Here is a 26,345-nt window from a genome sequence, read left to right on the forward strand (position 1 = left end):
ACAAGACCGGTTTCACACCTCTTCCTCACAGGTTAAGTTTAAAATGAGAAAATGCCACGTATGTGTCAATCCGAGAGTACAGAATATGATCTTGCAGCACACGCAAGCGAGAGGCAACAGCCCACACCCACAGATCTCCAGTGACGTACACCGTGATGTGGTATGAATGGAGAAGAGGCAGCAAATCTCAGGGAAAAGCATTACTACCCTGAATTGGGTTTCTATCGTACACACTTTCACTTGACAGCGAGCTCAGTGTCTGGGCAAGAGAACCAGATACTCCCTGCGATTCCAGGAGGAGCAGGTGCCAGGGACGACAGACCAGCTCTGAACAGCACCAAATGAGTGGTGCGCATGGTGGTTTTGAGGTGAGAAATACAAACTTTGCAACAAGTTAAAGATCACAAGTCCTTGATCTCCCATGCTTCCTAAGGGACAAACGACCTCAAGTAACAAAGGAAAACAATCACAGAAAAAAATCCACACAAGGCCTGCTTCTTTGTGTCTTTAGGAAGCCCATCCTGCACAGAGGTGAAGGCTTGTATTCTCATTTTAGGCATTACAGTAAAATAATGTACTATCACCATAAAGACCAAGCCACAAAGCTAGGCAGAACACCTACTTTTTTGGAAACTATAATGCAGATCTCCTTCAACCACTCAAAATGCTGATCAAACTAAGTGGTGGATCCAAATTTTGACAGCAATGCCCTAAAATGTAGAGCACGACCACATTACACATGTGACTGAAATGCCGCCATCTGCATCACTGCTACTGCATCACATACAGGCTGGAAGTCAAGCAATTCCCAAACATCAAGACAAACTCCAGTGTGAGACGTGTGATCTCCTGTATTCGCACAGGTTTACGCTGGGATGCACAATATTCCTGCTGTTTCTACAGACCAGTGAAGTCTGACTAGCTCCGCTAAACGGCTGGAGTCTCTCCCTGAATACTGAGATGTTGGCTCCCCTTTCCCTGGGGACAAGCTCTGGTTAATGGGATACAGAAACAGACATGTAAACTGGATAGGAAGCTGTGTTAAAACCCTTTAGCCTAAATATATTTAAGTTCAAATTTTCCTGTATCCCGGTTTAACAAACTAATACCCCAGCATCTTCCCCCATTCAAATCAGCCAGCAAGCACATGACGCATATACAATCTGGCATTAAAAAATATCTCCAAATGTCACGTAGAACTTTTCATAACTTTATGCTTTAGTTTCTCCATTTCATCCTTTCTGTAACACCCAATAACCAAACTGTAAATGTATTAAACCAACACAAGAGAGCAATATAAAGTAGTGTTTATCTGAATTTCCCATACAAAGCTCTCACAATGGAACCCAGTATATCAGCAAACAGTAATAGCATTTGGGAATCATTTGACTCCACGCTTGCGAATGTCATGCTTTAGTAACATCTGCAAGCCCTCGAGAGAAGAAGACAGTGTCGGGCCTTGTGCTCCGTTATTGACATTTAATTAGCTGCAGTTTGTTCAATAATAAAACTCTATTGTGTGCTGCCTCTCTGGAGAACTGTGCTATGGGACAGAAGATCCTATACTAAGCCTGCATGCTTTCCTCCATCGCCTTCCTCGAAGATTACTAAAACAAATTAACCCATTGACAGCCGATTGGCCTGTTTTTCACTGGCGGGTCGCATGCCAAGCACTGCCACTCGATACAGAAAAAATCTCAAAGCTTTATGGCCACAGAACCTACCCACTGTCCCAACATCACGAATTTGTACAAAATGTCCCGTATTTCCCAGGGAAGTCTTATGGATTCTTTCAAGATTGAAAGCAGAAATTGCCAAAATGAAAATGGTTAAAAAGAGCAGTTTAGTTAACACTATAAACAACTCTCCTTAGTATCCTTTGAAACAGGATGTGCTTATAAGAGCATGTGCTTATAAGGGAAGGCTTCCAAAAGGCCCTGTGTAATTAATTGAATGCTGTACTGCAGAAGGCAAAAGACACGACATTGATTCTTCGGGCTATATAAAAATTCAATAGCTACCATAGATACACATTATATACAGAGCTATTATATCTTCTTTTGGCATGATATAGCTACTCTGCATTCTTCATATTCATATTGACCAGAAGAGTCCAGCGACTAGAGAAAGCTCCTGGATTTTGTCTTAAAGGGAAAATCTTTCAAATATTCATGCAATGCATTATTTATGAGCATTGAACTAGGCTGTAAAAACATCAAAATGTTGCAGTCATACAACATCAGGACATTGTAACAATGTTCATAAGAAAAAGGCATATCTATATATCTTATGAACGTAAATGTTTCAGATAAGAGGAAGCTATTCAGACATTTCCATTAAGCTCAGGTTCGTATGTGTTCCTTCTTCTGGAGCAGCAATCCTTTTTTAATTATAGTGATCAAAAATTGTATACAATATTTTACGTCTTAGTAATGCATTGCACAATTTAGGCCTAAAATGTCCCAGTGCACATTCCTGAGGTACTCCACTAATTTCATCACCCCAGACTGAGAATTTACTAATTATCTATTCATGTTCTTCTCAATCCAAATACATGCATCACCTAGAAAGCCTAACACCTCAGAATTCATCTTTAACGATGAACATCTAAACATACCATATCATATGCTCTGTGCATTACTGCTGCTGCAGCACTCTTAAGCCCCAAAATGCTTGCATTCGGAACTGACAACACAGAAAAAACACACAATAGTCTTTCCAGGTTGATACCAGAGAGGACCCTATACATTGCAGTTCTCACCTGATGCACAAGCGTTCAAGCAGTGACTTTGCAAACGCCAACCAGTAGGGGACTGCCTTGGAGATGCAAACATTGCTGTCCTTTTGTCATGCAGAGTTGCAGATCCGGGCTAAAATGCTTTAGTATGCAGGTCACTTTAAAACAGCCTGAAGCCTTCACCCATTTCCCCCAACGTGTGCTATTCTTACCAGGCGCTTCCCTCCACAAGACAGGAAAACAGAGCATACAGTGCCAATTAAAATGAGGATACAGTCAACAAAAGAGACACCACAATACAGCCCCAGCCTGTCTTGACAGGCCTCTGTGCGGAGTGTGACAAGGCAGTGGGGGCACTTTAGAAATAAGCTGTCGTCTTGACAGCAGCAGAAGAAAAGACAATCCAAGTTCAGTATGCGTCTTTTTTAAAATGTTTTTTCATTTCTTTTCTGTACACAGGCCCAAACTATTAGTCAAGCTGGAAGAGGCCCTGTTCTCGTGAGTGGGGAATGAGCGAACAATGAACTCCGTTACCCTTCCACCATGAGCCGCCAGCTCCCCGAGAGCCCTTGCTATAACTGAATGCATTTTCCATGCTTGGAGAACAATACATGCCAAACACCCGCCTTACATTTCTCATTAAAATGACTCCACGGCAGTCCACAGAGAAAACCACACTGACAGTATGGAATCCAGCTCCATTCGAGCCGTGTTACATGTGGGCCACATTTTACATTTGTACAAGCTGACCTAGAGTACAATTCTGTCTATTCTCATAATGTTCACAGCCTTCACTTTCACTTTGTTCAAATCATGTTACGTCAGGAACACCATCACTATTAAACATATGTTTGTTTCCTTCAGTTTTCTACTATTGCATACATCAACAAGTTTAATTTCAATCTAAGGTTACAATATACAAAAAAATATATCCAAAAGGGCCTCTAGAATATTGTTGTAAACACCATTTTAATGTAATGGCTGAGCCAAATTACAAAATCTTTCCCAATACAGGCATGCAAAACCTTGTAAATTAAGAGTGTCAGAGAAACAGCCCATGGGACAGGTCTGGTCTGCCAAACCCACTTGTTTGGTCCATGTGACAGTTAGGGTCTGAGCCACCAAGCAGAATTCAATCTGCATCTTGTCTGAGTCTGTACAGCCTATACACACAGCAGGTGATGTTACTGTATCAGTCTGACAAGCACGGCACTCATGTGCTTCTCCGCCTCTGTCCAGTCACAGTGCTGAGTGATGTCACAGACTCAACTGACTAAATGACTAAACCTGCTAAACTGGTAGCAAGACCTACAAGGTTTACCAAGAACAGAGATCCTCTCTACACACACAGTAAAGATTGAAACCAATTAATTCAATACCTAGGAGCTCAGATGGAATCAAAATCAGAGGAAGGCAGGACTTTCCAGGAACATGATAGAGCAATCCAACAGTGCTCCTGGGATACTCATTCCACTCCATATTTTTGGCAGTTCCACTTGAACATCACTGAAGTCGGTGATCAGTGTTCTGTTTGTGTCTTCTTCAAGTCCCATGCACTTTGCAAAGCAGAAAGCATTTTCTTGCCACTTTGGAAACAAAGGCAACACGTCATTTTATGGCACTGGAAGTCAGTCTATATCTTCGTCCTTTTTAGCTATTTTAAACTTAAAACACACCATACAGAAAAGGAAATCTCCTATAATGAGTTATGCTTCAGCTTGAACTCCACCTACGCAATCATAAAGAAACATACAACAATGAGCTTTCACTATTCTTAAAGAAACCAAATGTAAAAGAAACCTCCCTGAAGACTAGCTCATTATAACAGCCCCAGATAACTTCCATGGCTCGAAGTTATTTCAAAGACAAGGTAGGAAACTGTGTGAAGACTTATTGAAGAAAACACATGAAACAAAGTTCCTGAACTTTCAACAGTCCAGAGTTTGCAGCCACTGCAAATGATATGCAAGAAGATAAAACATCCAGAATGTCTTTATTCTTGGAAAAGGCAGACCACGTATCACAATGAAGTTACAGTGACAGATGACTGTAATGATTTGTGGCTCCATGGAAAAGATTCTGGGTATTTTTGTAGACTGTCCAGACCTATTACATTGTGACCTAACCGACGTCAACAGTGCAGATCTCCTTGCAAAGTGTTGAAAGGAAATGTAAGTTGGCAAAGCTGAAAAAATTCCCATCATTATCGTTCATGAATTTGTAAATTAATTGATGACCCTTTTGCTTCTCGAACATGCAATACACTAAGTGGAAAAGAGTACCAATGTCACAGCATAAACTGATTAACTATATTTAATTGAAAGACTAGTGCTTCAGCAGAATAATAGTCACGATCCCTGATATTTCATGTCTCAACTTCTGCAGGATCCAAACCTATGGCCTTTGGTGAACAAAGGCAGGGAATATGAATAGATGATTACTTATCCTGCAGGAATTTATCAAAGAAAAACCCATTATCTGTTAGAAATAAAGACATTTCGCATGTCAGATTCCCAGTTCCTGCCTCACCATGAAACACAAGAAAAGAAAGAGTGTGTCTTTAGTACGTGATCCTGCTGTTATAAATCAATGTAAAAGCCACAACTCACGGAGGATGAAGAATAGGCTAAACAAAGCAATAGGATTACAACTGAATTGCTGGAATAGAGCAACAGGAATTGTGTACTTCAGGAAACAATTCACCAGTAAAGACACGTGAGGTCTGGGGACAGTATGGAATACTGCAGACAAATCCTCTTTGCTTGACTTGTTTTTTAACTCGCAGCATTCACCTTGAATAACACCTAAACACATCTGTTCAAACACTCTGAGGGTCAGAATCAGTGTTCACATGTAGCAGGATAACGCCTCCCTTCCACCTTTGCATTTCCTCACTGTACAAGAAGAGTTAGGCCATTAATAAATATTCAATAAAATCCAAAAAACAAAGGGAAAAATAAAAAAAAGCTCTGGAATGTAGGAGGTGACTTTTTTTCCTAGGCACTAAAGAATTCAATGCTTTAATGGCCTGAGAAGCTTGTAGATGACTCAAAAAATAAGGTACGCGACAAGATTTTCAGATCAATTGGTTTCTTTTAGATAGAACAGGAAAAAGGGGGCATATGCAATGGTATTACAGATAGCACTGAGATTTTTACAAGAAAAAAAAAATTTATTAGAAAATGACATTTCAAAAATAGTACCTCTTCTTAAATGAAGATGCAAGATTAATCCAAAAGGTTTGTTAACGCTGATCGCTCTTTTGGCCTCTAACAACAGTGGTTTACTTGTGTGGCCTAAATATTCCCCCTAAGTAACCTAAAACTGACAGCTGTGACTATTCATAACACCTACAAAATTTTTAAAGATTTTTTTTTTCTTCCTTATCTCTGACTTTCCAATACCATGTTTCACCCAATATATGTGGAGCACAGCACTCCGGAATTCCTAAATTTCCCCACGCCTTTAGTATTTACTGAAAATTTTGATCACCCTCGAGGTGGTTTCAATGTTTTCCCAAGCCAAGTCCCCACCCACCTCCTTAAAGAAGGGGAGGGGTAACTGTAATACACTGCAGTATAAACACTCACATTCTTACCAAATGAGAATATTGGCAATCTATGTGCTGAGACCTAGGGAAGTGTTTCTGAGGAACATCAACAGGAAAAACACAGCATCTGTGATTCTAATACGATGGGAACAGCAGGCAGGTCACACCATGGTGGAAATAAAAAAGACAGAAAACATGAACTGCGCATGAACCTAACTGCCTACATGATATCAAGGATTTCCAAAATCTTGTGGAGTGAGGTATAACCTCATTTAATTTATTGTGGAATTTCTTACCTATCATTAAATGCAAGTCAAGCATTTGAAACACTGTTGCAGACAAAAGCACGCAGGCACTTGTCCAAAAAAAAATACCATCTGGCAGTATCTGACTCTTGACTGTACAGTACAATTCATCATAAATTGCACAGATTTCTAGGATTTTGTGAATGCGGATAATACAAGTAATGCACGCCCAATGAATGTCAAACACACAAAAGATCCACCTTGTTTTGAGAAAATTGAGTTTAATCTTTTTTTAACAGAGTCCTGCTCTATGGCAATGAACATTCTTTGCAAAGGGACAACATGCAAGGTTGTGTGACAATGCCAAGCACGAAAATAGCAGACTCAAACACAGCAGTGCTCAGCAGTTTGGTCTCACACATCAAAGGGAAGAGAACGTATGTTTTTTCCAAGGATGCAAAAGCTTTGCAGGAATGCAAGGCAGCTTCACTGTGCTTAGACATATCCTGCTTAACATGCAAAGGAGGGTTCTGTGGGGTCTATTAATGAAAATACAGTTTTGAGTAACTTCAAAGCTGAATTTCTGGCCTACTCATCACAATGTCCCCTAAGGAGAAAATACCTGCACCTTATTTGACTCAATTTCCTCCACCACCAAATCTACTGCACAGCATATGGCTTCACAGCTGTCACAGGCCTTTTAATCTGCATGGAAACTGTGCCATATGCACCAACAAGCTGGCAGAGGAACCACCCTGTACATTCCAAAATGCCAAACGTGTAGATATGGCCATCGCCTTTAGGTGACATGAAGGACATTCATCCATTTCTGTCTCTTCCCTTTCATGTTTTCTTTTTTGTTTTCAGGACAGAGGTTTTAAACCAAGGTTTCTCAAGCCTGGACCTCATGAACCTCTCAGCCTACTGGTATCCATACAGGAGCACTTCTTGATTAATGAAACCCTGTAATTCTTGATGAACCTTTTAGTTTTTTCTTTTTCATTGAAAACGATTTTAAAAAGACGCTAACCGATGCCCAGTGCTGGGTTTCAGAATTCTCTTCATTTGGTTCCATGAGTTAGTAACCAAAGTCAGGCATTTAAACAACTGGGGCTCACACAAAACTTAGAATATTTTTATGGGACAGAATTAAGAATGCTTACTTTCCCAAGTGCGTGTTTCACTAATTGGAGACCTGTGTGTTTTGTTAGGCAGGCAGCTACCAAGGCACTTCCGATTATTAAAAATTAAATTGAGGACAGACTCAACAGAGTTCCGTTTGCTAAATTTCTTGGCAACAACATCCCTTAAGCAGTATATTACTGATAACATGGAGTGCGGAAAACAGTTAAAAACTCTCAATAAGGCTATTTCTAATTAATGGCCAAAAAATCTTGAGTATTTAAGAGCCCAGTGGAATGAAACCTAAAGGACTCAGTGGAGGGGGATCAAAAAACTAGGATTAGCAAGTCTGTTTTAATTCAACAGAAAGACTCCAGAGTGCTTTACAAAAAGGGGCACATCCACCCCACAGGAGCTCCCAAACCACGTTACCCATTAAACATCCTGAAAGCACTGCAAAAATCAAATGTAAAATGCCAACAGTTTGCCCCAAGGTGAAGACACGGATATCAGATCAAACTTTCCTATTACAGAACACAGTTACCATAAATAACCTTAATGACGTTACAGAGGGCATCAGCGCCAATATGTCATAGCCTAGTCATTGACAGTTTACACACTACATTGAGGACCTTTGGTTGACAGGTTTTTAGTCATTTTTTACCTTTGAATTATTTTCTACATCACTAAATTTTACTACAACAATTATCTTCTGGTTAACTAGCTTGGTGATGGGAGTCATCAATCAAAGTCTTTCAGAGTGAAGATAAAACCTGTGCTGGACCAAGCAGTAAGATGCTAAGACACCTGTAATCATTCACTTCAAGCAGATGAGGATACTTTTCTGCAAGTGCTTCTCTTCTCCATGGAAGTCCTACTAAGACGGCCCTGTTCCTTAGTCCCAGGGTCCGCACCCAATATCCTAACAAAAAAATAAGTGAGATCAAATGGAAAAGAAAAACTACACAGGAAATGACAAATTCTATTGGCCAGTGGAGTAGTGTACACCCCATCCTGCCTGTTTCAATGGGCTTGAACAAAAACCGCTAATTGAAAAGTCTAAAGAAAAGAGTGCTGTTTTTATAATTAGTCTGAAATTCATTCCACTGGCAGGCTGGGCAAAACACCAACAGCCACAGACTTCCAGAGCGTGATTAGCACTAATCCTGGCCATCCTCACCTGATGTAGCACTAGGTGGCCTGAGATTAGTGTTAATCAGACTGTGAAGGCAGACAAGAGTGTCCCAGAAACACACATGAACCTCTGAAACATGGGAAAAACAGGCACTTCATTCCTAGTAGCCCTGAGAGCTTCCACTCTGTACCTTAAACCAGTGTGGACATACCAGCCACACTTCATGCACTTTGAATGTATTGTAATCAATCACTTGGTTGCAATAAAAAAAACAACTTAAACAGTCTTTAAAAAGAAGGATGATTTAAGAGAGAAAAAATCTGACAAGAAAAATGAAGGACACTTTGGATAAGTAAGCTGCACCCAATTAATCACAAACAAGCAAAATAAAAGGCTGCATTCCCTGGGGGTAGCATTCCAGCGAGGCAGCTTTTCATTACAAGCCTTTTCAAAGCTTTCGAGCTGGTATCAGCAGAGAATAGTGCTGATAAACAGAAGCGAATGACTAAACTAGAAGAGCACAGTGAAAATACAGGATTCCGGAAGAGTGCGGCCGAGATGTTAAAAGGTTATCCTTTCGTTTGGTTTCAGTGAGTGGTGTCTGCAGGTCGCACGCTCGCAGGCTGGAAGCAGGGTGATAACGCTGAGACATCTGGAATGGGAGTGCCAGTACAGACTGAGATTGGCCAGCCGTCGCCTCCTCGCAGGAATGGGAAGCTGCGTCTCCTGACAACCCCCTGCTCACTTCCTGCTCCACGGCAACAGTTAAATTGGAGACGTCCGCCCGGGTACACGCAGGGAGAGGAATAGGGAGGGCGAGCAGCACACCCCCTTCATCAGAAGTTTCCAGAGACGACAGCCAGGCGTCCTTCGCCAAGTTGTCAGGATTTCATTAATTGAACTATCTGAAATCAAGGCTCAGTGCTTCTTCTTTTCCAGATTCTAGGAGAAGAATTTCGTAGCTCAGATTTAAAATGTTCCCTCCAGCTCCCTGTTGTAAGGCTCCCAGAGTGCACTGGTACCATCTTTTTACTAGTTGAATTACTAGAAGGCTTAAGTAAAGCATCCAGAATACTCGTGCAATAAGAAAGTCAACGAACTTGGCCCTGATGGGGCGGAGGCAGTGTTTTTCCTGGATGTTTCTAGTCTTTGTTCACAAGTCATTTCTAGGAATGTCTGGACAACCATTGTTAAAAACACCTTCACTTTCATGTTTCTTTGGCACACAGCACTAGCACAGGACAAACCTTTCATCTAAGCTTTCCCCGAGTGGAAAAAAAAACCTGCTCACTCAAAATCACATAAGAAACCGGGAGGAATTTCTCTCTAGGAAGTTCACTTGTGGCTTCAAGGCACGCAGAGATGAGAGAAACCCTGCTATGACACCCTGCAAACAAAGGAGATTAAATCACCTATTGGAAACACACAAAAGCCTACTCCCTGTACATATTTTAAAGGTTTATTAAATATATTTTCATCAGCATGCTGACTGCAGCTCATCTTAAATAAATAATGGTTACAGGTTTATCACTATTTTTTTGTTCCTGTGTTTTTTTTGGCAGAGAAAAAGCTACCACGTCAAACAGGTTTCAACAGTTCAGAATAAGCAGCCGTTCTACATAAAAAATAATAATGGATAAAAAATAATTCTCATCATTTCTTTGTACATCTAATACCTTAGGAATCACATTCCCTTGGACATAACAGGCTGGACAATTTAACAAAGAAGCCGTTTTCAAAGCTGAATTGTTTTTTGAAATCTGACACGTGGTAAAAGATATGATCTGGAAAACCATATCTCTCTAAAAATCTCATTCCATTCTCCCCGTCTATGAAGACGCTTTTAGACATCTATGTTCCCATCAGTCTTGACAAGTTTCCCAGTCCCTGCCGATGAGAAGCAAAACTATATCTTCACATCCATACCTGGACCCTCATTCATACTGACAACATATTGCTGTTGCTGCCATGCTTGACAGGAGGGATGGTTTTGACTGACTGATGCATTATGTAGATTTAGATTCACGTTTAACACTTTGCATTTAGTTCAGAAAGTTCCAATTTTGTCTTTTATGATTACAAAATCCTTTACCAAACTTTTCAGTGTCATTTTAATTTAAAACCCCATATGAGATTTTTTTCACTTCTTTACAAGACACATTTGAGTGTCATTCACTCATTGGTGTGGAGTGACTGGGGCACTTTCCCCCAACTTAATCATTGAACTCTGCAGCTCACAATGAAATCCTTAGACAATTTCCTCTTTGACCAGCTGCTCAGCTTAGAGGGCTGCCTAGGTTGCTGTCCACTTCTTAACGATGGAGTCCACCATGTTCAAAAAGATATTAAAGTTTTTGGACATTTTTTATACCATTTTCCTGATCTGCGTCTCTAAAAATAATTATTCCAGATTGTTTTGAAAGCTCCTTGGTCTTCATGGTTGAATCTTTGCTTGATATACACTACCTGACTGAGAAACCTTGCGGAAACAGGTGTATATTGCATACAAATAGAGGTCTCTGAACTAACTGAGTGGCTTGGTAAAGTGTGCACCGAAATTAATTCAGGTTTGCCACAGCAAAGGGTCTGAAACATGAACCATGATTATTTCCATATTTAACAGTTTATCTATTTACTTTGTTTGGTTTGAGTTTGGAGTAGCTTCTGTATATAACAAATATTTAACTATTTCAAAGTTATGTTTGCAAGGTTTAAAGTAACAATTTTAAAAATGAGCACGGGACCAAATTTATGAAATGTTGCTGTGACAAACATTTCCATAAAATTCCTCTGTGGAAAAAAAGATTTTAGTAGTTAAAAACAGCTGGGTGTCTATGAAATTTATAACACTTCCTCTATTAGGTTTATTTTTGCTAACAATTCAAACGCCAGCTCCCCATTGTTGTCAGCAATGTGTGGGACTCCAGCCATGATTCCCAAAGCCGTTCTGTTTTCCCTAGAGTAAGAGGCTGAGGGACTATTTGAACAAGGACTCCAGAGTCCAACCAAAAGGCTGACTATCTCCACGTTTCTCTGGGCTAAAAATAAACGCTTCCCAGCTCCGTTAGCTCCACTTTTCCTATTCTCACACCCCTGCTGCCCCCAGTGAACCCAATCCCATCCTCACCAGGTTGAACTCCTGACTAAACATCATTATCCCAGATAATATGGCCTGAAATTCGTAGCCCTTATTAAACCGTGTGCAACTTGGAAAGCCCCACTTCACAATGTAGAACAATGTAACACACTCTCCTATCGGTGTGTTATGTTAACATTAAAGCAATTCTGCAATTTGTTTCAGAGGTCATTTAACCTCAGGGAAACATTTTTTAGAAGAAATTCTTGCCGGAGCAAGAGTAATTTCACCTTTATTCTTACATAGTACCTTTCAAATCGGAGATTCTCAAGGCCCTTTATATAAATTATACATATAAAAAAGAACAAGTAGTAGGTTTATTCCATGCTGAAAAGAGAAGAAAGAAAACACAACGTTTTGGCCGTGGAGCCTTCAAGGCTGTGTTTCCTTTCTTCTCTTTTCAGCGTGGAATAAACCTATTACTTGTTCCTTTGCAGCCTACGCATGCTGACGCAGCTACCCATCTGAACATATAAAAAAGAAGTCCAATAAAAATAAAAAATACAAATAATACACTGTATAAATGTGAAAATAAAAGAAGGAAATAGATTAAGGAACTGAAGGTTTGAGTCGAGACCCTCAGAGGTCTTTAATTTGGTCAAGAAGAGTATTCCAAAGATAAGAGACTATAGCTGAAAAGGCTCAATCCCCTTGTAGCGATCCAAGGTCCTTGTAACATTGAAGAGCCTAGAACCAGCGGAATTAAGTGAGTTAACTAGCACATGTGAGGATAGTAACTCTCAAAGGTACAAAGGAGATAGACAATACAGCACCAGTTAGGTCAACAAGAGAATTTTAAAGTCTGTCCTGTAAGTAACAGTCACTACTCCTCATAACTGTACAACATTTTAATATGTGACAGTAGACCACTACTTAGCAGTATGTAGGTCCACTGCATATCTACCAGAGACAGTATCAGCTTATCCAGTGCTGCATCTCTTACGCAGAATTCATCTTTTTAAAATTTTTTTATCTTTAGAGCTGAGTGGAGCCGAGACTTTCTCTAGCAGCCTTTCAGGGCTATCAGCTTTCAGTGTGACGAACTGTGGTTTTGCAGGTCAAGAGCAGAGCAGACGGGCCTCATCTTAGACACCAGTTCAATTCACGGCCCAAAACCCAACACACTGGCACTATCCAAGAACCGCTGGCCCAGGTATGAATGTGAGGATGTGTTCAGATCAGCATGCAGGTAAACGCTATGAATGGAAGCTCTCAAGTTCAGTGGCGCTGTGCCCAGCTGCAGGCATGGCATCAGTTCCTTCATGTTTCTGGAACAACGATTTCATGGCCAAGTGCAAAAACGCAAAAGTATACACCAACCTGCAGCACATCAGTGTCAACTTGTAAGCGCAAGAAGTAACCAAGGCCAGATCCTTCGTGGTTCTTAGATGCTTTCCGACTTGGTCAGACAAGGAGGAAAAAAACTAATCTGGGAAATAATTTCGTAATGATGATGATATGAAAGACAGGAATTCAAATATTAATGTTACATACTTAAGTATTAAACAACAAAGAGTCATCTTTCACTTAACAGCAAAGAATTAAGTGCTAAATGATTAAATACAATCCCAGGGGACTATAGAGGCAATCCAGATGTAAGTGAGGGAAGAAAGGTTTGTCCACATGTTACCTTTCCCCTTACTGGCAGAAAGAATCAAGAAACAGGATCCTTAAGGCATTGCAACAGAAATCAACTATTAAATTTAAGAAGGGATAGGAAAGAGAAACCCAGCGTTATTTTGAAAATATAATTACCACATTACCGCAGTTAATTCCCAGCATCTCTGAGGACTGAGTGGAGCCAGACAGTCAAGTAAGACAAAACTTAAGTATGTTATCACATAATAACACTAATGTTCCAAACAACAATACATAAGTCAGAATGCATTCTTATTGGGTACAGTACTGTAATATAAAATATATTATGTAATACCACAATATATTGTTATTGGGGTACCTTAATAATAAAACTCATCCAAAGACCATAGTAAATGTTATTTAACAGAACTTTACATAATTTAATTCCTATTGTCGGCCTGCGTTTTACATCATCAGGACACTTTTCAGCCATGACTAACACTGCAAACTCACAGCGGCAGTCATTCCAGACAGCGCACACTTAATAGAAGATATCCAGACAAGGCAACGCAGAACATGAGCGAGGCCACACGTAGGATGTCGGATGCGTAAATATTTTGAGAGAAAATTTCTGTTAAATTTTCAGTAAAGGCTGCTTTTCTAAGGGCAGGGAAGAAAACGCAAGACTATTCTGGTTAGCAAAAAGCCAGGTAGTAAAGTTTTTACTCATACATGCCTTAGAAAAAGGTGCAGAATATTTTATTCCTTTCTGACAACATATTTTCAGAACACAGTGTGACTTGTTATATTGTGCTATATCATGTGATAATGGACACTGTTGTGGGGTCAGATATTAAGAAGGAGAGCAGTTTTTCAATGTTTTATAAAAAGGAATGTTCTATGTACTTTCCTCTCTCCTTACTGAGCATTAGCCTAAAAATTAAACCGTGAGTGTAGTTGCTGCTGTTAAGGACTGGCTGCGGGAATATTTGGAACTCTAAAACAAGAAACAGGTAATATTCAATTTTAAAGCACCAAATATTTCAGCTCTTTCCTGTTGGATTTATTTAAATGTGGGGCAATAGTTTCCAGGCAAGTCTCATAGAGCTACCACATGCAAAAATTAAAGGGGAACTGTAGTCCCAATTTCTTAGACTGGTAATTAAATCTCCGTAGCTAAATACATTAATTGAAGGTATCGCAAAATTTGACAAATTCTGAATTAAGCACAAAATCGTAATCTTTGTGAAAGCACAATATGGTCACTGTGTTGCTGTAAACCTCTGGTCTTGCCATGGGCAAGTGAGAGTTTGCGAGAAACTGGCCCTTCCTGCTCACTAGCCATTGTAATGCAGGCAGTGTTAACGAGCAGTATTTGTTGGCAAACCCGTCTCAAACTCAGGAGCAATACTTCTATTGGATTGAAAGAGATGTATTCACAAGCCTGCTTGTTTACAATGTAATAGGGTCGGTTCACATCACCAGAAGTTTTGTGGCCTCGTTCTGATTCACAGACAATGACCGTAACATAGCACCGCGCATACCTGCAAATACTGTCTACTTTGTGAGGTAAATTGAAGGTTTTACACATTACTGTGTGCATCTGAAATGCTCTCAACAATGGAGATTCTTTCTAACCCTGAAATATAAAAATAGCATTGCAGTTCCCCTTTAAAGAAGGTTAATCTGAAATTCATACTTACGTTTTTAGAAAATTTTGTTTGCTTTAGACACAGTACAGGGTGCCAATGCTAACGTCCTTAAAACGCATAAAGCCCACACAGAATTCGGCTTCCCTGGCCATGTAGGACACCTCATTTTTGTGAGCTGTAAGGGCTGATTAAAGACACACATTTTAAGCTCCCAGTCAACCACAAATTCTTAATGTGCCACTTCATAGCAACTATCTGCTTTCTAATAAGCTTCCTGCACCTTGCCCACTGGAGAGCACTATTGGGACTGGGAATTTTTACTTGGCAGCTGTGCCAGTTCTAAGATGTATTCCATTAACAGAAGGGTTTCAGCACAAACCAAAATGCAGTATTTAGAACCTTGTACCCTGAGCTGACTTGTATACAGTGCGGCTTTGCTAAATGTTCTGTACACCACTCGGGTGGGTGTTACAATTCAGTGGTGGATGCCCCTCTTGTGTGTAAAGCTCTTGTATGTTTTCCCAATGAAAAATAGGACCTCCATGCGAAAACTTTAGTATTTTAGAAAACAAAAGACATTACACAGTTTGGGGATATATAGCAAATTCAGAGATTGCGGTAAAGATTAATTAACAATCCAGTTTGCTCACCCACTACCAGTGTACGAAATGTGGAAAGAAAGTGGAAGAGTTAACTTTTTCCATCACCTGAACCACGTTTACCTGGACCGCATTTTGAATGAATGCTCTGAATTCAACAGCCAACAACCATGTTCTATACATTTTGCATGTATGTACGTTATGCAGAAATGCACTTCTTACACAAACAACAAACCTTACCTCTGAAGCTCCACACATAGGCGGGAAATGTACAATTTAGACTTTAAATACAAGATTCTTTAAAAAAGCTCAGCGCACATTAATGTAGAAGAAAAGCAATAGGTGCATAATTCAGATATTTATCATTACTTGTGGTAGATCTTATAGAGATGTTATTTGACTAAAACCTTAAAGTAAGGGCTGCAAACAAATTCAGACTGAACAGCACACATCTGTCCACCTCGAGCATTCCCTCGGATTTCTGAAGACCTTGAAATATTAATTATATTATCGTCACCAACGGCTCCAAATTCATTATTAACCCCATACTTTAAAGTCTCACTATTCTGTCTAATAATTATGATTTCAGAAATGTCTGCTCACCTTCAACTATAACAAAACACACTTCAATATCACTAATGTACAGTCTGGCATTTCTACAGTTTCATTAAAAAAATATCCAGCCTGCTGTTTACAGTAACATCTTATTCTGCAGAATCCAGCAAAAAAAATGACAGCTCCCACCGCTCTGTTGCGTGCTCATTGGGTGCTTTGTAGAATTGTACCTTCCTGTTGTACCTCCCTTCGTGTTTAAGAGTTTGGAGCAGCTCAAAGTTTATTAAAAATTAATATATGTATTTCTCTAGCCTGGCTACGTTGTTATAATTCCCAAATTCAGGAACAAACAAGTCGGGAACCAAGCCAAGAACTTGTGATGTGAATGGTAATTGTGTTTACTAATTCACTGTCACAGAGTGGACTATGAAAAATTTATGGCTTCACCCCCCTCACTCTGAAAAGATACAGCAACACAACGTTTGCAAGATGTTGGAAATAATGCTCTTTCTACTAGAACTGTCTTTATTGTATAACCATGTAGCATGACATCAAATAGTCTATGATAAATGTAATCTTCTTGGTGAACTTTGTGATTAATTATTCAGATTCAAAGCCATTAAGACGAAGACAGATGTCAACTGATCTTACTGATTCATGCAGAAGTACAGTACCGGCAACTTTACTGGAAAGCTTGACATTGTCGAACACTGTTTTCATTAAAGCCTCTCCACAAGGATAATACACCCATTAAAAACCAATTCAACCCCAACCCCATTGTACTATGACAAAATCAGATGTTCATCACAAATTTATCACCAACTTTAAACATTGTTCTGCTTTTCGAAACCATTTTGCTGGCAATATTAGTTACATTTTGGTAAAATACTGTTAGACTGTTTAAAAACCAGATTTACATGCATACTTGATGGTAGTTCAAGATTTTTTCAAATACTCCAAACATAAATGCATTAAAGCACATTAGTTTATCCCAGAATTTTCTCATATTTAGTAACGCCAACAACACTTTGGAGATGGGATTACAAGACCCTCCTACACTTGATTTCTCCAGTGCCTACAACACTATACAGCCCATACTGCTAGGAAGAAAACTGGAGGAGATGCAAGTGGGTTTCTTCATGATCTCTTGGATTACTGGCTACCTGACAGGCAGACCATAGTTTTTTTAATGCATTTTTGAACAGGTGGTGAGTAATACAGGGGCTCCTCAGGGGACAGTCCTTTCTCCATTCCTCTTCACCCCCTATACTTCCGACTTCATGTACAACTCAAAGTCATGCCACCTACAGAAGTTCTCGGATGGCTCGGCAATTGTGGGATGTATTGAGGCTGGGCTGGAGATGGAGTACAGAGGACTGGTCAGCAGCTTTGTGGAGTGGTGTGAGGAGAACCACCTGCAGATCAACATGGCAAAGACCAAGGAGTTGATGGTGGACTTCAGGAGGAAGAAGGCAATCTGCCCAGACAACCAGAGGAAGCAGGTTTCAGGTGTACAGGTATGGTGTCACAACAGGTCAGTGCTGCCCCTGCCCAGACAACCATGGTATGCCTGGGCAGGGGCAACGCTGACCTGTTGTGACACCATACCTGTACACCTCAAACCTGATTCCTCTGTAACAACTGGTGCTCTGTCTGTTTTACTGGTGTTCTGTCTACATCTGGTTTATAGAAGTGCAATACATGGAAGTGGAATGGGCAATTTATTTATTATTCACAACTGTGCAATAGTTGCAACTGTTACCTACTCTGTGCAATATGCTTGGGAGTGTGCAATATCTATACTGCATCTTCCTTGTGTTTGGTATATTCATACTTTTTGTGTGTGTGTGCTTTTTCTTTTTTGTATGTAATTCTTTTTTCCATTTGTTAAAATTGACTGTATTGTATTACTCCATTTTACTGTACTGTGTTGATTGTGCCTGGCTGCTGTAGCACTTGAATTTCCCCCAAGGGATTAATAAAGTACCTACATACCAATATTAAACAAGATGAAACTTAACTTTTCAATGCTCTTCCACTTCACACACTGCCTTCATCTTCATCTTAACAGAGACTACCAATTCAAAGGCTAATGAACTATCAACCAACTACAATAAAACGGTTCCAGCACAAAATATGAATCAGGCTTTTGCTATCAGAGTTTGTCCATTTCCAAAAATGGTTCACAGGATTCAAACCACATTGCCAACCAAAAGAGCTGCTGGAGCCAAATCTGTCCAGTGCACAATGAGTTTGTTGAGTCACCATGTGCACAGATTCATTTGTAAGCTTTATGTACCGATCTAAATCTGGTCTTGCACGTCACAGGTAATACAATAATCATGTTTAATAGGTACTGTACCTTAAACAAGACAGCATTATCTCACTACAGTGTAGTAATGAAATTACACAAGTTTCCACTTATTTTTTACCATGATGCAACACGAATTGAAATTATAGTCACTGAGCAACTACTGTGCTTCACAGAGCCGAGCAATGATTCTGACATCACATGCAAGACTTCAGTCTCCAATCATGAACACAAAAATACAAGGAATGTTTGCTCAGTACACGTCAAAGAGAAAAGCTTTGAGCCTGCACCCAGACGATTAGCTAGATAATCCCAAGGATCTGAGAGGAATTGCTGGAAAGCACTAATCCCCACCACTGTCCAGGCTGAGCAGTCAGTTCATCAGGGCTGGCCAATTTAAACACTGCAGTGAACATACTAATGCAGCAATTAATATCCATTATTTTTTAAACTGCTATCACAATTATTAGCACGATAGTTCCTGAAAGACTGCTCAAGTATCAACACTGAAACAAGGACCAAAACATACCAGAAGCAGATTTCCTAGGATCCTTCAAGGTTTTTTGTATTTGTCCAGCTAAACAGATGTCATCTTGGGTGACCCTGGAAGACCCATTTTTAATGTACAAAACAGATTTTCACAGGAAGAATTCAAACTTTTTTCAGACTGTATGCCAGTTCAAATAAAAAAAAATACTATTATAAAAAATGTATTAACATTACTTAACATTTATAACGATACTTTTAAAAGATATATTAGAAATGATACTCTTATACAGCTCAACTGCCCAAATGCCCCCCAGTGTGGAAACACTAATCACAACTAACATCCTCGTAAGTGAATAAGGACCACAAATGCTTCCACATTAAAGGGCCCCAGTGGTATCCGCCATTTTTCAATCTGCGAGTCCCGCAGTGACTCCAGCAAAGTTAGAATCAAAATGGAGGGCAGCTAATGCAATTCTCAACCGACAACTGTCAGTTTACTGAGTAAAGACTGTCGGACCACGACAGGTCATGGGGGTAGCTACAGATGAGGGCAGATGAGCATACCCGCTCAACATGGGCAGCGCTTTGTCAATAGTGCTCTATTAGACCCAGTGAATGACACATTACCAACTTGAACTGGTGCTGGCTGGAATAGGAGGCTGAACCTGGAATCTAACAAATCATCTCCACTATTGACGCAACTCAGAAACACAAAATTCTCAATCACATTTCACAAGTGAACAGACCCCCCCCCCCCCCAAATAAAAAAGGGTGTTTTCCGACTGCAAAATAGCAGTAAAAATGAAGTTATCACCATTTTAATGCATAAGTATATAATTTAGTGTAATATGCAGGGATGATGGGACATGGGCTCTGTGGCTAAGGATATGCGCCTGTGGCTGGAAGGTTGCCGGTTCGTATCCCGCGGCTGGCAGAGGAATCCTACTCCGTTGGGCCCCTGAGCAAGGCCCTTAACCCCAACTGCTCCAGGGGCGCTGTATAAGTGACCGACCCTGTGCTCTGACCCCAAGCTTCTCTCCCCGTCTGTGTGTCTCATGGAGAGCAAGCTGGGGTATGTGAAAAAGACAAATTCTTAATACAAGAAATTGTACATGGCCAATAAAGTGATCTTATCTTATAACAAATGACAACACACAAAATTCTGAAAAGGCTAATCTGCGAGCAATATTGGTCATATGCAACTTAATTGGGTGTACAGTACATTAGAGTATAGAATATGAAAGATAGTTTGACCATTAAAGAAATCCATCCAAATATTTACTTCAATTTCAGGGTCGCAAGGGAGCCAGAGCGTCTCCTGGCATAACACGGGCACAGGGCAGGGAACACCCTGGACAGGATGCCATTCCATTGCAGGGCAGACAAACGGAGATATGCACACACTTGCACCTAGGGCAAATTTTTCCAAGAGCCTATTAATCTAAGTGTTTCTTTGGACTCTGGGAGGAAACTGGAGCACCCAGAAGAAATTGAACAACGGGAGAACTTACAAACCCCACACAGATAGCACCCCAGGTCTGAAACTGAGCCGAGGGCCACTAAGCTACCGTATGAGACAGCGATGCTAACCACTGCGCCACCTTTGAAACATTACTTTGTTAAAAAAAATACCGTTCAATAGAAGATCAGCAGTTCCCAGTTGGTGCCCTAATATTGTAACTTTTCTTTTAATAATAGTCTAATAGCATTGTTATATTATGTGTAACACCAGATTCCGGCTCACTTATTTTGGTCACGTGATGCGATCAGATTTATTGGAGAAAGCAATGATGCTTGGAATGGTCAGTGGAACAAGAAGACAAGGCCACCAAAGAACGCGGTGGCTCGACGCCATCAAAACGGACACTGGCTTAGGCATAGAACAGCTGAAAGAGAAAGTCCAAGACTGGAAAGCGTGGCAAGAGATGGCCTATAGAATCGCCGAGAGTCGGATCCGACTGACCGGATAACATCATCATCATTATGTGTAAAATGTTGTAGAATTTACGCCACAGAATGGTCATGCCTTTTCATACTTCGTTATTTGCAGGACATTTTTTTTTTCAGTTTATGCTTAAACTTCAAATGCTGCAAGTGAACTTTTCACTGCATTCTGTGGCTGAACACACTCTCCTCCTTTGCATGTGTCTCCAGTGCTGTGCAACACCTGCTCCAAACAAATAATGCTGCTCCCCAAACATCATGAAGAGTAAGGAGCTGGCTTTGGATTCAACTAGGTGTGGGACCTCAGGTTCATTCGCTCACTAGGTAGGTACCGTTCCAGTACGTACAAGAGGACACCTAGAAATGTCTGTGTTCTATCCTAAAGCCACAAGCTCTGCTTTCCTGGAGAAAGGAATGGCACAGTTAGCCCACCTTTAAAACAGAGCTAAAACTCAAGAAGTGCAATGTGCTTCCTTAACCTGCAACTGCCATGGGATGCAAGTCTGTGAAAAGAAAACTCTTCATCCTCCTATAAGCCTGCAGCATTACATACGCCTGTTAAAGAAATTACACCACTTTGAAGAACATCTCCCGGAGCTGCTTTGAACCTGATACAGCAGAAAGCTAACTTGATCTCTGAATTTCCAGTTTTTTTCCCCTATTTCGGTTCTTTCTTTGGCTCGTTTCAGTATGCTCGCTTGCTGCTGTTTCCCCTGTGCCTGCAAAATCTATTTGTAGAACACAAGAAGCCAGTGGGCTTTCATCACAGGTTTATTATTCACAGCTCCAAGATCAAAAACAAGATCTGCTAGCCCTGGCAAAGCTAAAAAGTTGTTTTCTGGAAAACAGACCAGACGTTCCGTTTTAACCAGCTTTGCTGTTTTGTGTCTTTTCCTTAAAGTGAAAATGACAAAACTACAAAACCCAGAACACACCCACCACCACGTACAGTACACACACCTTTAACCTCAGAATTCAAGAAGCATTTGCACAGCATTTTCTGGTTTCATTCAGTTCAAGCACTTTTCAGGAATGGCTCAAGTCAAATGATATACAGAAAGCTAAGATTCCCAGGGAAAACAAATGTTAAGCTTTAAGTATACCAGAAGTCGTTCTGAATTCTTTTGTCATCATTACAGAGAGCAGGACTCACTAAAGAGAAGGTTCATTAGTGGATGCGGAGATAAAGGCATGCGATTTGCCAGTCTCAAAAATGTCTAAGGAATTAATAATACAGTGCTAGAGGGTTTTTCCACTTACTGTAGCAAACCACCCGCTTGCATTCCAAACCGACTACATCCAAAATATACGAATGAAGGTGCTACAATATCCCCACAATCTAATACCAATTACAATGGATCGCCCACAGTTGCAATGCCACCGGGGTGTGAAGGAAACGACTCCTTACAGCAGACGTCTTTTCAACCTAATGAATCCTAACACGAGCCTTTTAACACCATTAGGTTTGCAACCGCTTGCCTACTTCACTAGCATGTCCTAATATGTTTCTATTCTGATGTTACTTTACGACAAGATCTAGACAGTCTTCTGAGCAAATGTCAGGTAAGGATATTATGAACCTGAACTGGGAATCGTTTGTGGGCAACACCCCAACCATAGCCTTATTCAGACCGTTCTCAGTATTTTCCCCCCGACGATTCAGGAAGGCGAACAAAAAAACACGTTCTTCATCATGAAACGAGGGGATCACAAAACGCTTCGAAAGCAACAACTTTGTAGCTGGTGGAGTATTTGGGGGGGGGGGGTCTTATTCCAATACCATCCATCCGTATCAGACAGGACAATGCTCATTAGCTCAAATGCGTTACCTAAACTGGGAGCAGTAGGATAAGGCTAGAAATCCACACGAACACATCGGAAACACATGTGTCTGATGTTCACCCATTGTGTGTTAAGACTACTAGTTGTTATAGTGTTAACGAAGTGTTTGCTCTCAAGGCTCCAGCAATGCATTGTTGTATCATCCTTGCGCAATCGAATCACCTACCAAACGATAGTTCAACGAATCGCCAAAACACACAATAGAACACAGTTAACGACACGTAGTTAAGGCACTTATAAGCAAAGTGTACGCATACTGTCTCCCAGCTATTCTGGACAACGTCCGAAGAATCGGTTTATGAAAATAAGCGAGAGCCTCCACCCCCTTTCTGTACGAATCTGGGTGTGAATATGGCCCTTTGGACGGCGATAGGATTCCGAACAAAAAGAAACTCTTTCAAAAAAACGTGACACCCATGCCAGATATGCTATACGTGATGTAGTCTTCTTTTGTTCAATAAAACAGCACGCAAAACAACAAACAATCCCTTCCCCCGAGCAGCCAGCGAAACGTATTTTCCTGGAATCGCCTATTGTTTACGGTGTCCTAGGTAAAGGTGCTCGTTGCGCGCACTGTCACGGTGCTATTCACGGTACACAGAAAGCGCTGCAGGCACCTCTGCCCGAGTGCACTCGAGTGGCATTTCTAGAGCTGGGAAAAAAAGGCAATCCACCTAAAACATGTAAAAAAAAACCTCACACACTCACCCAAAGCTCCGTTCCCCAACTCATTGCTGTTTGCTCCTCTTGTGTCAAACCTCCTAGACTGTAATTCGTTCCCCCAGCTGAAAGTCTCCCACTGCCTGCCTCGTCTGCGCCCTCTTCTCGTCTTGTTTCCTCAGCGCTCCTCGCTCTACTCCAGCTCAGCGGAGCCGTGTGTCTGATTCACCGCTCGCAGAGGAAGTTGGGATCTTGGAGGACACAGGGAAAGGGAGGTCCGGGTTTCTTCGGATTGATCGTTAAAGCCAATTGATAGTTTATCAGTATTCGTTAGCGATAGTAATCGTAATCGTTAGATAACATATTGCTTAACAGTCATAAGGAAATACGTCATTTTTCCTTTTATCTTTTTTGAGAAGACAGGAAGAGTACTGTAGTTATCCAGTGCAAGAAGACATAGTTTGAATGTAGCTCAGGTGGGTAGCTGCGTCAGCATGCGTAGGCTACAAAGGAACAAGTAATAGGTTCATTCCATGTTGAGAAGAGAAGAAAGAAAACACGACGTTTCGGCTGTGGAGCCTTCTTCGGTTGTAAGAACGATAGCTTTTAATTTTTTTGTCATTTGGAATAAATTGTGGTTTAACACGAAGCTACGAAAATGACACGAACTACCAAATGTTGTGTGCAGGGGGATACATCATAAAATAAGGTTACAAGCCAGAAGAGGCAATTCTGTCCACACGTATATTGTTTAGTTGTTGCTGGTAGCTAACTGCAATTAGACCCTAACCGTAAAAAAATAACTGAACCTTTTCAATCCTGAAAAGGGCAAACTTCACTGGACCTGATTCCAACTTTCAAAAGTATTAAAGACATTCACAAGGTCAACCTACTGGACTTCTGAATCAACAGTGAAACACGAACCATGAGACTGAAGAAAACATTCAATCAGATGCCTTCTGAGTATAAAACTTTGGTACATTACAGGTATATTGTATGCTCTGGGCACTCCCATTACTGTTGTTCCTTATTCAAAAATCTGTAACAAGTTAATGACACAAGATCTACCTTTTCTAAACCCATGTTGAATATCCCCAAGGCTCCTATTTCCTTATAGATGTTCCTCTTGTTTAGTTAATTATTGTTTTCGCTACCTTACATGAAACAGAAGACTTCTTGATCTATATTCACTTGGTTAACTTGGTATAATAGAGGATTAGATTCGGAAACATAGGCATTTATTTGGGATGATACGTAGCACTGCCCATTAGTGAGAAAATTAATAGAGTGCGATGCTGCTCTTTTCCTTTTGCAAAGCAACAATGTATGCAGAAGAACAAGTAATAGTTTTGTTTTCCATGCTGAAAAGAGAAGAAAGAAAACACAACATTTCGGCCATGGAGCCTTCTTCAGGTGTGAAAAAGACAGGGCATTAAACAAAGGTAATGTAGCAGGAGAACAAAAGCTGGGAGAGAGGAGGGGCAGGAGCAGGGGACAGACAGAGTGGCCAATCGGGTAGTGTGAAGTCAGAATAGGTGAGGAGAGGTGTGAAATAAAACCAACAATGAATAGAGAGAATTTAGAAGAAAATGAGTCTGTCGTTGTGAGAAGGGGAAAGGTGTGATCCTAGCTACAGGATAATTTTAGTTTCTGTAGTCTTTCTGATGTGGGATTTAGGAAAACCATCTTTGAGAACATCTTTGAGAGATTAGTGTGATCATGGCCGTCAGAGATGAAATGAGAAACAACAGGCTTGGAGAAATCCTTAATCTTCACAGCCCTAACATGTTCTCTAAAGAGGTCTCCGCGTCTCCTTCCTGTTTCCCCAATGTAGATGGCTGGGCATTTACTGCAAGAGATACAGTAAATAAGGTTGCTGGAGGTACAAGATGTCATCTGAGTGATCCGGAATTGTCCTGAGGGGCCTTGAATGAGTGTGGTGTTAGATGTGTACTTGCAGGTGATACAGCGAGCTCTGTTGCAAGGGAAAGTGCCTGCTGTGGATTGTTGCTGAGGGCGGTCAAGGGAGCTGTGAACAAGAAGGATACACTGATTAGGTGGTTGGCGATATGAGATGATCGGGTGGTCAGAAAAGAGGGCCCTAATGGAGGGATCATTCTGTAGGATGGAAAAGTTGTTAATAGCCCTGGGGATAGGAAGTGTGTTGGGGTGGTAGGGAAGCACAAAAGAATGCTGTTGTTATGGCAGGAGTTCCTGCTCGAGTTGATGATCCGAGGGGTGTTTTTGGCTCGGGCAAGGGTCCTGTCAATAACACTGTTAGGGTATCCTCTGTTGATGAAAAAAGAGTACAATTTGAGGGCTTCGTTCTGGAAATTGATGTTGTCGCTGCAGAGTCGTCATAGGCGAAGGATCTGTGAAAAAGGGAGAGAGTTTTCAGTGTGTTTGGGGTGAAATGAGCTATACAGGAGATAGTTGTGTGAATCAGTGGGTTTGTAATAGACCAAAGTAGGGAATTGGGGGTAGTTAATGGAGAAGTTGATGTCTAGAAATGGAAAAGTAGTGGAAGATATGTTAACTGTATATTTGAGAGATGGGTGGAAGTGGGTGAAGTGATGCAGAAGGTGCTCAAGCTGGTCGTTAGAGCATGTGGTGGCACTGACGCAGTCATCAATGTATCGCTCGTAGAGTTCAGGGACAAAGCCAGTGTAGGAAGCGAAGAATCATTCTTCTGCCCATGACGACTCCACTGACCAGGGGATGTTTAATGATGAGCTGGTTCGCCTCCTGGGGGAGCTCCTTACTGCTGATAAGAAGGGAGATGGTGGATAC

At 40.9% G+C, this 26,345-nt stretch overlaps 1 protein-coding gene across 2 annotated transcripts in view; it reads right to left on the reverse strand.

Annotated features, from left to right (window-relative positions):
- Positions 1 to 23,900, reverse strand: part of fnbp1l (formin binding protein 1-like) — an 88,012-nt gene extending 64,112 nt beyond the window's left edge. For both annotated transcript variants that reach the window (XM_088928369.1, XM_088928368.1), the window contains exon 1: positions 23,604 to 23,900. In XM_088928369.1, the coding sequence (XP_088784495.1) occupies positions 23,604 to 23,627 (24 nt within the window). In that variant the 5' untranslated portion in view covers positions 23,628 to 23,900. The remainder of the gene's footprint in view (positions 1 to 23,603) is intronic.
- Positions 23,901 to 26,345: the final 2,445 nt, after the last annotated feature.

This window comes from Atractosteus spatula, chromosome 11, assembly GCF_055471065.1.
Source record: "Atractosteus spatula isolate fAtrSpa1 chromosome 11, fAtrSpa1.hap1, whole genome shotgun sequence".
Taxonomy (NCBI): domain Eukaryota; kingdom Metazoa; phylum Chordata; class Actinopteri; order Semionotiformes; family Lepisosteidae; genus Atractosteus; species Atractosteus spatula.